At 49.9% G+C, this 13,256-nt stretch overlaps 1 protein-coding gene across 4 annotated transcripts in view; it reads left to right on the plus strand.

Annotated features, from left to right (window-relative positions):
- The first annotated feature begins 9,205 nt into the window (after positions 1-9,205).
- The window catches only part of LOC146829753 (class I histocompatibility antigen, Gogo-C*0203 alpha chain-like), a 439,978-nt gene continuing 435,927 nt past the window's right edge, over positions 9,206-13,256 (plus strand). For all 4 annotated transcript variants that reach the window (XM_085608479.1, XM_085608480.1, XM_085608481.1 and 1 more), the window contains exon 1: positions 9,206-9,359. In XM_085608479.1, coding sequence (XP_085464605.1) covers positions 9,296-9,359 — 64 coding nt within the window. In that variant the 5' untranslated portion in view covers positions 9,206-9,295. The remainder of the gene's footprint in view (positions 9,360-13,256) is intronic.

Genomic DNA, 13,256 nt, shown 5'->3' on the forward strand with positions numbered 1-13,256 from the left:
TTTAGACTTGGATGATCATGAGACCATTCTTCCAAGTCTAGCTTGTCCACAGGTCTCACCCTGTCTGGCCAACACCTTCTCTCTAATATCCAAACATTTGGCAATATCAGTGGTACTTATCTTATCCCCACAACATAGAAAATCCTTATCTGTCATGGTAGATTCAGGAGCCACTGGCAATTTCCTTGACATAGCCTTAGCCAGATCTTTTGGTATTGAGTTCATTCAAAAAGCACAACCTGAAAAAGTAAGAGCTGTTGATGGATCAGCTTTATCCTCAGGGTTAGTAACGTTCCAGACCCCCGAGCTGCTTATGACCTGTGATAATGGTCATACGGAGAAAATAATCTTTGATCTGATTGATACCCCTCCTTTTGGAGCAATTGTGGGAGTTCCTTGGTTGCAAAGACATAATCCCAGCATAGATTGGAGAAATCGAACCCTCACGCTAAATTCATCTTACTGTATAGAACATTGTTATCAAGACATGATACAGATGCATGTTCCTTTGTATTGTGCTGGGTCTACCTATCATTCTACTCTTCCTGTAGAATACCAGGACTTCGTTACGGTATTTGATGAAATTAAAGCAGTGGAATTGCCCCCACATAGATCTTTTGATTGCAGAATAGACCTAGTCCCTGGGGCAGAATTACCTCTTAGCAGAATCTATGCCCTTACGGAACCTGAAACCAAATATTTACAGGAATATCTCAATGATATGCTTCAGAAAGGTTTCATCCGTCATTCAACCTCACCAGTGTCTTCGCCCATCTTTTTCATACCCAAGCAGGAGGGTGGCTTAAGAGCGTGCTTGGACTATCGCGCCTTAAACAAGGTGACGATCAAAAACAGATACCCTCTTCCACTCATCTCTACTCTCTTAGATCAAGTACGCAAAGCCAAAATCTTCACCAAGCTGGATCTCCGTGGAGCCTATCATTTGATTCGAGTACGAGAAGGGGATGAGTGGAAGACGGCATTCCGCACCAAGTTCGGTCTGTATGAGTACTGCGTAATGCCCTTCGGATTATGTAATGCTCCTGCTGCCTTTCAATTCTTTATGAATGAAGTGTTGAGAGAATATCTAGATGTATTCGTAATCGTATCCATCGACGATATTCTTATTTATTCCCAAAATGAACAGGAGCATGTATCCCATGTGAAGACCGTTTTACAATGTCTCCAAGACAACCATCTATTCGCCAAGTTAGACAAATGTCTTTTTCATGCTAACAAGGTTGACTTTTTAGGGTTTGTGATATCCGCGGATGGATTACAAATGGATCCAGCTAAGATATCAGCCATACTCAAATGGGCAAGCCCTCAGAACGTGAAAGAGGTGCAATCCTTCCTCGGGTTTGCCAATTTCTATAGGAGCTTCATAGATCATTTCTCTGATCTAATCCGTCCTATCACTCGACTATTAAAGAAAGGAACTCCCTTCCTATGGGATAAGGCTGCCGAAACAGCGTTTCAGGAACTAAAGAACAAATTCACTTCAGCCCCCATAATAAGGCATGCTGATGAGACAAGACCTTACTTCATAGAGGCCGACGCCTCACAATATGCTGTGGGAGGGATATTGTCTCAACGAGACCACAAGACGGGAACGCTCCATCCCATTGCATACTTCTCAAAGACCTTGCTCCCAGCAGAGCAAAACTACACGATTGGTGAAAGAGAGCTTTTAGCCATTAAGTTAGCCTTTCAAGAGTGGCGTCATTACCTCCTTGGTTCGCCTCATGTGATCACTATCTACTCCGATCACCGTAATTTACAGTTTTTTAAATCAGCGCGAGCTCTTACACCGAGACAAATGCGATGGGTGTCCTTCTTTAGTGAATACAATTTTGTCATTTCATTCCGTCCTGGAAATCAACACGGCAAAGCAGATGCTTTATCTAGATTAGGCATTGAGTCCAAACTGGTCATTGACACTCCCGTACCCATCATCCCTGATAACAAAATAGTGGCTATAGGTGAAAAGAACCAAGAGGTCCCTGACTCAATCATGACAAAACTCTATGAAGAATACGCCACTATGTCTCATGAAGATTGGTTAAACGATCCTCTCAATAAAATCGATAACGGTATCTTTCTCCACGATAATTGTATATATGTACCTTCTGAAGAAATTCGTGGAACAATCCTTCAATGGTGTCATTCTTTACCTTTAGTTGGACATCCGGGGCAAGATAAGACCCTTCAAATATGCAAGAGATGGTTTTGGTGGAAAGGAATGACTCAGGATGTATTTAAGTTTGTGAGGGCTTGTCCTACATGTGCCCGACAGAAATCGTTACACTGTGCCCCTGCTGGACTTCTGCAACCATTACCTATCCCACCAACCCCTTGGCACTCTATTAGTCTTGACTTTATCACTGATCTGCCCAATTCAAGAGGATACACAACAATCCTTGTTGAAGTAGACATGCTCTCCAAGATGTCCCATTTCATACCATTAAAACAGGTACCCAAGGCCCGAGAACTTGCAGACATTTTTATAGAACAAATAGTTCGTTTGCATGGGTTGCCTTCAATCATTGTGTCTGACAGAGGGCCCCAATTTGTTTCCAGATTCTGGCAAGGATTGTGTCAAGCTTTACATATAGATCATCGTCTATCATCTGCTTACCATCCCCAAACAGATGGTCAAACAGAGAGGACGAATCAAACATTAGAACAATACCTTAGATGTTTATTAAGTACCCTCTCGAGTGATTGGGTAATGGCATTAGCCCTCGCCGAATTTGCCTACAACAATTCCATGCATTCTGCCACCAAGATCTCCCCTTTCTTTTTCGCTCAGGGATATCACCCTAAATGTTTGCCTCTACATCTCCCAGTATCCCTATCTGAAATCCCGGCAGTTACTGAGCATCACACAAATTTACAGAACATATGGAATCAGGCAAAAAAAGAACTAAACAACACTAAAATGCAGATGAAAACGCAAGCAGACAAACACAGACAAGAAGGTCCTAAATATGAAACAGGGGATCAAGTGTGGTTAGCAACAAGAAACCTTCGTCTAGCAGGGACTAGAAAATTGCAACCTCGATATGTAGGCCCTTATCGAATTGTAAAGGTTATCTCCCCTGTAGTGATGAAACTCGAGTTACCCCAAGAAATGCAAATACATCCTGTATTCCACATCTCCTTACTGAAACCATATATAAAGCCTTCCTGTCCTGAACCTTCACCTCCTCCCATTGCAATAGAAGGGGAACTTGAATATGAGGTCGAAAAAATAATAGATTCTCGAAGACATCACGGGAAATTGCAGTACCTGATAGATTGGGTGGGTTACCCCGCAGAGGTGAGAACATGGGAATTAGCAGATCATGTGCACGCACCTCAGCTAGTACGCAGATTCCATGCCCTACACCCCAACAAACCTCGCCCTGTTAGGCTACCTTTAAGGGGGAGAACTGTTACCCGCAAGACGTCCCACACCTAGTTTGGTCCCATATTCTTCTATCTCACTACAAATACCATCATGCATTGCACTGGTCAACAAGATTGTGTGTGGTCTCATGATGCCTGCTGACGAATCACAGCTCTCGCTGCCTTCAAATAGAGATCCGCCCTCTCCTTCTTTGCTTGACTTCTCATTTCCTGTGAGAATACTGCCCGTACTGGTGGATTCATCTTGGTTCCTGGAAGAATTCAAGTCGACGATTCTGCGCGCCACTTGCGGCGTCTTCAGCAACTTTCCTGCACGCCGTTATCGGCGACCTCGTCAAACTTCCCTGCACGCCATTATCGGCGTCCTCATCAAACGTCCCTGCAACGCCACTCACGGCGTCTTTTTCAAGATTCCTGCTCGCCGCTTACGGCTTCCTCATCAACCATCCTGCAACTATGTAGGAAGAATTCGCAACTATATCCATTTGGAGAATTACGCTCTGAACTTCCGTGTCTGCATCCTCATTACCGTTGGTTACGGTTCAGCGAACACGCCCCCTGTTTCTCCCGGAACTTTAGACACGCTGCATTTTCGATCCAACTGCCGCAAACAAACACACATTGTAACCGGCATTAAAATTTGTCCTCAGCATCACAACTAAGGTGAATATTTGGCTGGAATCACTTCAAGAATTGTTTCCTTTCAACTGGCTGCAACACTGAACATTCACGGCTCGCGTGTGTAATTACTTGTTGCTAATCCTTGTCTCGAGACTAGTTTAACTTCCAAACCTGTCCGAAGTTTCAATACTTTCATTTCCTTGATACTTAATGAGGATTCTACAACTTTCTGTCTCCTCCGGACACTGTGAATAAAACGTGTATCAAGAGAAACTTTTACCTTCAGCTACAGTTGCTGTATGCTGAGATAGCATTTAGACTTTAAAGTGCTCAAGGCGTACATTGGAGATGCGGCTCTATATGTAAAAGGTGAGTTGAGACCATACGCAATCTTGTCAAGACACACGTAGATACCACACTTGCGATAATATTTCCAATGTTCAGATATTAATGCTTGGACATCCTTTTCTCTTTCACTGTCTCTACTAGTGATTCCAAATACGTTGTTCCCTCCTGCGCTGTGTCTCCTTCCTGGAAGTTCCAAGTCTACCCATCCCTCCCTGGGGTCACATATGAGCTTCCTGTTGTATTATAGTAGGAGGCTTACCGTATCCTCGGGGAAGGTGGGATCTAGCTTCGCTCCTGAGGATTGAGAGTGACACCTCCTCGAGCCCTGACAGTGAAGAGCACGATCTTCTCGCCATTGCTAGGATTCTTGCAGTGGTCGTTCATCCGTGAAGAGCATGATCTTCTCGCCTTTGCTGGGGTTCTTGTGGTGCTCGTTCAGCCCGTGAAGAGCATGATCTTCTCGCCATTGCTGGGATTCTTGCAGTGGTCGTTCATCCGTGAAGAGCATGATCTTCTCGCCTTTGCTGGGGTTCTTGTGGTGCTCGTTCTGCCCGTGAAGAGCATGATCTTCTCGCCTTTGCTGGGGTTCTTGTGGTGCTCGTTCAGCCTGTGAAGAGCATGATCTTCTCGCCATTGCTGGGATTCTTGCAGTGGTCGTTCATCCGTCAAGAGCATGATCTTCTCACCTTTGCTGGGATTCTTGCAGTGGTCGTTCAGCCGTGAAGAGCATGATCTTCTCGCCTATGCTGGGGTTCTTGCAGTGCTCGTTCAGCCAATGAAGAGCACGATCTTTTCACCATTGCTGGGGTTCTTGCAGTGCGCGTTCAGTCATGAAGAGCATGATCTTCTCGCCTTTGCTGGGGTTCTTGCAGTGCTCGTTCAGCCAATGAAGAGCACGATCTTCTCACCACTGCTGGGGTTCTTGCAGTGCGCGTTCAGTCATGAAGAGCACGATCTTCTCGCTATTGCTGGGGTTCTTGCAGTGCTCGTTCAGCCGTGAAGAGCATGATCTTGTCACCACTGCTGGGGTTCTTGCAGTGCGCGTTCAGCCGCGAAGAGCATGATCTTCTCGCCATTGCTGGGATTCTTGCAGTGGTCGTTCAGCCGTGAAGAGCATGATCTTCTCACCACTGCTGGGGTTCTTGCAGTGCACGTTCAGCCGTGAAGAGTATGATCTTCTCGCCTTTGCTGGGGTTCTTGCAGTGCTCGTTCAGCCAATGAAGAGCACGATCTTCTCACCACTGCAGGGGTTCTTGCAGTGCGTGTTCAGTCGTGAAGAGCATGATCTTCTCGCCTTTGCTGGGGTTCTTGCAGTGCTCGTTCAGCCAATGAAGAGCACGATCTTCTCCCCACTGCTGGGGTTCTTGCAGTGCGCGTTCAGTCGTGAAGAGCACGATCTTCTCGCCATTGCTGGGATTCTTGCAGTGGTCGTTCAGCCGTGAAGAGCATGATCTTCTCGCCTTTGCTGGGGTTCTTGCAGTGCTCGTTCAGCCCGTGAAGAGCATGATCTTCTCACCACTGCTGGGGTTCTTGCAGTGCGCGTTCAGTCTTGAAGAGCATGATCTTCTCGCCTTTGCTGGGGTTCTTGCAGTGCTCGTTCAGCCAATGAAGAGCATGATCTTCTCACCACTGCTGGGGTTCTTGCAGTGCTTGTTCAGCCGTGAAGAGCACGATCTTCTCACCACTGCTGGGGTTCTTGCAGTGCTTGTTCAGCCGTGAAGAGCATGATCTCCTCGCCATTGCTGGGGTTCTTGTGGTGCTCGTTCAGTCGTGAAGAGCATGATCCTCTCGCCTTTGCTGGGGTTCTTGCAGTGCTCGTTCAGCCAATGAAGAGCACGATCTTCTCGCCATTGCTGGGATTCTTGCAGTGCTCGTTCAGCCAATGAAGAGCACGATCTTCTCGCCTTTGCTGGGGTTCTTGTGGTGCTCGTTCAGCCTGTGAAGAGCATGATCTTCTCGCCTTTGCTGGGGTTCTTGCAGTGCGTGTTCAGCCGTGAAGAGCATGATCTTCTCGCCTATGCTGGGGTTCTTGCAGTGCTCGTTCAGCCAATGAAGAGCACGATCTTCTCACCACTGCAGGGGTTCTTGCAGTGCGCGTTCAGTCGTGAAGAGCATGATCTTCTCGCCTTTGCTGGGGTTCTTGTGGTGCTCGTTCAGCCGTGAAGAGCATGATCTTCTCGCCTTTGCTGGGGTTCTTGTGGTGCTCGTTCAGCCCGTGAAGAGCATGATCTTCTCGCCTTTGCTGGGGTTCTTGCAGTGCTCGTTCAGCCCGTGAAGAGCATGATCTTCTCACCATTGCTGGGGTTCTTATGGTGCTCATTCAGCCCGTGAGGAGCATGATCTTCTCACTATTGCTGGGGTTCTTGCAGTCCTCGTGCTGTGTTGGCCTAGACGCTGTTCCAGGGTCTGACTGTGTCACCCTGGACGCCGTTCTAGGCTCTGACTATGTCACCCTTGATGCTGTTCTAGGGTCTGAATGTGTCGCCCTGGACGCCGTTCTGGGCTCCGACTGTGTCGCCCTGGACGCCGTTCTCGGCTCTGACTGTGTCGCCCTGGACACTGTTCTAGGCTCTGTGTCACACTGGACGCCGTTCTAGGCTCTGACTGTGTCACCCTGGATGCTGTTCTAGGCTCTGAATGTGTCACCCTGGACGCCGTTCTGGGCTCCGACTGTGTCGCCCTGGACGCCGTTCTCGGCTCTGACTGTGTAGCCCTGGACACTGTTCTAGGCTCTGTGTCACACTGGACTCCGTTCTGGGCTCCGACTGTGTCACCCTGGACGCCGCTCTAGGCTCTGACTGTGTCACCCTGGATGCTGTTCTAGGCTCTGAATGTGTCACCCTGGACGCCGTTCTGGGCTCCGACTGTGTCGCCCTGGACACCGTTCTGGACTCTGACTGTGTCGCCCTGGACCCCGTTCTCGGCTCTGACTGTGTCGCCCTGGACCCCGTTCTCGGCTCTGACTGTGTCGCCCTGGACACTGTTCTGGGCTTTGTCCACAGCTGCTTTCAGCTGTGATGGGTCGCAAGATCGCTGCCTTCTGTTACGGGGGGGGTGGTAGCTTGATGTGGGGGGGACTACAACGGGGATTTATGCCGGACGGAGATCCATAACTAGGGATCCTCCCTTGCACCCTAGACCGTCATACTTCACATGGGGGGGGGGGGGCTTCTCGCCCCCGCTACAGTCCTCCTTTCTGCCCTTGACCCATCTCACCTGCACCTCAGTTCATGACTTCCCTGTTGGTATGCAGTAACCACGGTAGTCATGTCAGAGGCTTCTAAGCGCTAAAAGAGCTGAGGCAAGAGGAGTAAAAAACTTTTTTTTTTGCAGTTAGTATATAGCGCGAAATCGACCCAGTGTAGCGCTTTACACGAGCACCAGTCACATTACAACTAGTCACGTTCATATCATGGACACTGGAAGGTGAAGTGATTTGCCTGGAATCACAGGATGTTGAACCGACGCTGGGACTCGAATCTGGTTCCCAAGTTCCAAAGTCAGCAGCTCTTTAACGACGCATCATTTCCCAGCCAATAACATCAAGGGCTTCTAGGCACTTTAGAGTCTGAACACAGGCAGCGCTCACCACAGCAACAGAAACAAAGGGAGCAAAACAAATAGAGAGAGAGGGGGTCAAAACTGAAGGGTGAAATTACAGATGGGCAAAGGGGGGTTGGGGATGACATTCCTGTGCAAACTCTTCACTGTGGTCTGCAGCCAGGACAGGTGACGGGGGCTTCTAAGTACTGAGGAAAGGATCAGAAGGGAAATCAAGGGGACAGAAGCCAGCTCTACCTGGTGAGTGCTGACGCGCTGCTGTTTTGCCTTATGATTGGTGGGTTCCCTCAGTCTCCAAAAATCAGAAGGGAAATCAAGGGGACAGAAGCCAGCTCTACCTGGTGAGTGATGACGCGCTGCTGTTCTGTCCTATGATTGGTGGGTTCCCTCAGTCACCAAGCCCTGGGAGGGCTGGGCTCAGATCTCGTTCCCTCCTCCTCCTCCCACTGGACCAAAGCCTCCGTTTCTGGGAAATCAGCCCATCTCCTGTCATAGAGGCGCTATCCGTCCGCTGGAGGGCGCTAGAGCACCGCCAGTGAAGCGCAAACCATTCATCCTACCATTGCCCGGTCACCAGAGCAGCGGTGGGTTTCTAGACCCTTACGTCAGTCACGTCAGAGGCTTCTAAGCACTAACAGAGCTAAGAGAAGAGAAGGCGGAAAATCAAGGTTTTTTTCGTAGTTTTATTTAGCGCGAAATCGGTCCAAGGGAGCGCTTTACACGAGCACCAGTCACATTACACAAGGACACATTCATAGATCGGACATGGGAGGGTGAAGTGATCTGCCCAGAATCACAGGGTGTTGAGCCAACGCTGGGACTCGAACCTGATTCCTAGTTCTAAAGTCGGCCGCTCTGGCCAAAACGACACATCTTCTCCTCAACCAATAATAACATCGAGGACTTCTAAGCACTTTAGAGTCTGAGCACAGGCAGCGCCCATCACAGCAACAGGAGCAAAGGGAGCAAAACAAATACAGAGAGAGGGTCAAAGCTGGAGAGAGGAATAACACAAGGGTAAGGGGGGGGGAGGAGTGAAATCACTGGTCTGCTGCAAGGATAGGCAAGGGGACTTCTAAGCACTATTGAAAAGGAACTCAAAAGAAAGGAATAAACGGAACTTCTGGCTCTTTACTTTCACTTTTACTGGCTTCATCTAGGTCCTCGCAGCGAGGCTCTACCTGGAGACTGATGACGCGCGGCTGTTCTGCCTTCTGATTGGTGGGTTCCGCTCTCCCTCCGAACCCTGGGACGGGCTGAGCTCAGATCGTGTGAACTTCTCACTGGAGCGGGTCCTCGCTTAATGCTGTGCTTATTGCCCCCACTGTGACCTCACTGCTGCCCCCCCCTCATCATGACCTGGGGTGCCCCCCTGCTCCTGCTTCTTGGTGGGCTCTGGCTGCAGCCGGCCCAGGCAGGTAAGTGACCTGGGGGTGGGGGGGAAACTTCTTGGGTGGGGGAGTGAATAGGCAGGGGAACTCCACTGGGGTGTGTGAGGGCTGTGTGTGGGGATCAGTGTAACACTGGGTGTGGGCTGTGTGTGGGGATCAGTGTAACACTGGGTGAGGGCTGTGTGTGGGGATCAGTGTAACACTGGGTGAGGGCTGTGTGTGGGGATCAACACTGGGTGAGGACTGTGTGTGGGCTTCAGTGTAACACTGGGTGAGGGCTGTGGGGATCAGTGTAACACTGGGTGAGGACTGTGTGTGGGGATCAGTGTATCACTGGGTGAGGGCTGTGTGTGGGGATCAGTGTAACACTGGGTGAGGGCTGTGTGTGGGGATCAACACTGGGTGAGGACTGTGTGTGGGGATCAACACTGGGTGAGGACTGTGTGTGGGCTTCAGTGTAACACTGGGTGAGGGCTGTGGGGATCAGTGTAACACTGGGTGAGGACTGTGTGTGGGGATCAGTGTATCACAGGTGAGGGCTGGCTGTGGGGATCAGTATAACACTGGGTGAGGGCAGTGTGTGGGGATCAGTGTAACACTGGGTAAGGACTGTGTGTGGGGATCAGTGTAACACTGGGCGAGGGCTGTGTGTGGGGATCAGTGTAACACTGGGTGAGGACTGTGTGTGGGGATCAGTGTATCACAGGTGAGGGCTGTGTGTGGGGATCAGTGTATCACAGGTGAGGGCTGGCTGTGGGGATCAGTGTAACACTGGGCGAGGGCTGGCTGTGGGGATCAGTGTAACACTGGGTGAGGGCTGTGTGTGGGGATCAGTGTTGCACTGGGTGAGGACTGTGTGTGGGATTCAGTGTAACACTGGGTGAGGGCTGTGTGTGGGGATCAACACTGGGTGAGGACTGTGTGGGCTTCAACACTGGGTGAGGACTGTGTGGGCTTCAGTGTAACACTGGGTGAGGGCTGTGTGTGGGGATCAGTGTAACACTGGGTGAGGGCTGGCTGTGGGGATCAACACTGGGTGAGGACTGTGTGTGGGCTTCAGTGTAACACTGGGTGAGGGCTGTGTGGGCTTCAGTGTAACACTGGGTGAGGGCTGGCTTTGGGGATCCGTGTAACACTGGGTGAGGGCTGTGTGTGGGGATCAGTGTATCACAGGTGAGGGCTGGCTGTGGGGATCAGTGTAACACTGGGTAAGGACTGTGTGTGGGGATCGGTGTAACACTGGGTGAGGGCTGTGGGGATCAGTGTAACACTGGGTGAGGGCTGGCTGTGGGGATCAGTGTAACACTGGGCGAGGGCTGTGTGTGGGGATCAGTGTAACACTGGGCGAGGGCTGTGTGTGGGGATCAGTGTAACACTGGGTGGGGGCTGTGTGTGGGGATCAGTGTAACACTGGGTGAGGACTGTGTGGGGATCAGTGTAACACAGGGTGAGGGCTGTGTGTGGGGATCAGTGTAACACGGGGTGAGGGCTGTGTGTGGGGATCTGTGTAACACAGGGTGATGGCTGTGTGTGGGGATCTGTGTAACACAGGGTGAGGGCTGTGTGTTTGGATCTGTGTATCACAGGGTGAGGGCTGTGTGTCGGGATCAGTGTATCACAGGTGAGGGCTGTGTATGGGGATCAGTGTAACACTGGGTGAGGACTGTGTGTGGGGATCAGTGTAACACAGGGTGAGGGCTGTGTGTGGGGATCAGTGTAACACGTTGTGAGGGCTGTGTGTGGGGATCTGTGTAACACAGGGTGATGGCTGTGTGTGGGGATCTGTGTAACACAGGGTGAGGGCTGTGTGTTTGGATCTGTGTAACACAGGGTGAGGGCTGTGTGTTTGGATCTGTGTAACACAGGATGAGGGCTGTGTGTGGGGATCAGTGTATCACAGGTGAGGGCTGTGTATGGGGATCAGTGTATCACAGGTGAGGGCTGTGTGTGGGTATCAGTGTAACACAGGATGAGGGCTGTGTGTGGGGATCAGTGTAACACAGGATGAGGGCTGTGTGTGGGGGTCAGTGTAACACAGGATGAGGGCTGTGGGTGAGGATCAGTGTAACGGGGTGAGGGCTGTCTGTGGGGATCAGTGTACCACGGGGTGAAGGCTGTGTGTGGGGATCATTGTAACACAGAGAGGGCTGTGTGTGGAGATGTGTGTAAAACTGGGTAAGGGCTGTGTGTGGGCATCAGTGTAACACGGAGTGAAGGCTGTGTGTGGGGATCAGTGTAACACAGAGTGAGGGCTGTGTGTGGGGCTCAGTGTAACATGGTGGGGCTGTGTGTGGGGATCAGTGTTACACAGGGTGAGGGTTGTGTGTGGGGATAAGTGTAACACAGGGAGAGGGGTGTGTTTGGGGATCAGTGTAACACAGGGAGAGGGGTGTGTGTGGGGATCAGTGTAACACTGGGTGAGGCCTCTGTGTGGGGATCAGTGTAACACATGGAGGGGCTGTGTTTGGGGATCAGTGTAACACAGGGTGAGGGTTGTGTGTGGGGATCAGTGTAACATGGGGTGAGGACTGTGCGTTCGCATCACTCTAACGGGGTGAGGCCTGTGCATGGGCATCAGTGTAACACAGGTGGGAGCTGTGTGTAGATCTCAGTGTAAAATGGTGTGAAGTGCCCAAAGGTAAGTAATTCCAAGTAAAGAATGAGCTGATAGAAGTTCCAATTCTTATAAGTTTATTGTGGCACTGCAATTCACGGAAATGCATTGGTCTCCAACGAAGCATGAACTGTCAATGATGAGCAACAGTTAGCATGCTTCGTTGGGGAACAGTATCACGAGCGACGCACCTTCAAACATAAACATGTTTGGAAGTGCGCTTCGTTGGGGAACAGTATCACGAGCGACGCACCTTCAAACATAAACATGTTTGGAAGTGCGCTCCATTGGGGAACAGTATCACGAGCGACGCACCTTCAAACATAAACATGTTTGGAAGTGAGCTTCGTTGGGGAACAGTATCACGAGTGACGCACCTTCAAACATAAACATGTATGGCAGTGCGCTCCATTGGGGAACAGTATCACGAGCGACGCACCTTCAAACATAAACATGTTTGGAAGTGCGCTTCGTTGGGGAACAGTATCACGAGCGACGCACCTTCAAACATAAACATGTTTGGAAGTGCGCTTCATTGGGGAACAGTATCACGAGCGACGACCTTCAAACATAAACATGTTTGGAAGTGCGCTCCGTTGGGGAACAGTATTACGAGCGACGCACCTTCAAACATAAACATGTTTGAAAGTGCGCTTCGATGGGGAACAGTATTACGAGCGACGCACCTTCAAACATAAACATGTTTGGAAGTGCGCTCCTATTACGAGCGACGCACCTTCAAACATAAACATGTTTGGAAGTGCGCTCCGTTGGGGAACAGTATTACGAGCGACGCACCTTCAAACATAAACATGTTTGGAAGTGCGCATGCTAAGAACTATGGCAGGTGAGCAGAGGATACAGAATGTTACAGATAATACATAGACGTAAAGAAAATACTATATAATAACAAGTGCAGACAACATTGAGATAGTACAACTCGTTACACATGTGTTGAGGGCAGTGGCGGCTAGTGACATTTGAAAGTGGTGATGCATAAACGTTCGGGTTGAGTGACCTGTGGCGAGCGAGCGTGCCTGACAGTCATAAGGGGTGGTGGTATAATGCTGTAATCTCTTATGCATAACATTCAGTCTTCAGAAGGTCATTCAACAGTTTGTGCATGAGTTACCCACTGCGTGACGCATAAGGCACTGTATGTGGAGGACATGAAAATATATGCAACATGAATGGATTAAATGATAATTTAGCTTGAACGCTTCTGGAAATTAAATATGCCAATTGGGTGGAAGCCAATGTTACCGTTTTAGGGAGCGAGCACTAGCACTTTAGCTCTGGTTTGCATCTCT

The sequence above is a fragment of the Triturus cristatus genome, chromosome 5_2, assembly GCF_964204655.1.
Source record: "Triturus cristatus chromosome 5_2, aTriCri1.1, whole genome shotgun sequence".
NCBI classification, from domain to species: Eukaryota; Metazoa; Chordata; class Amphibia; order Caudata; family Salamandridae; genus Triturus; species Triturus cristatus.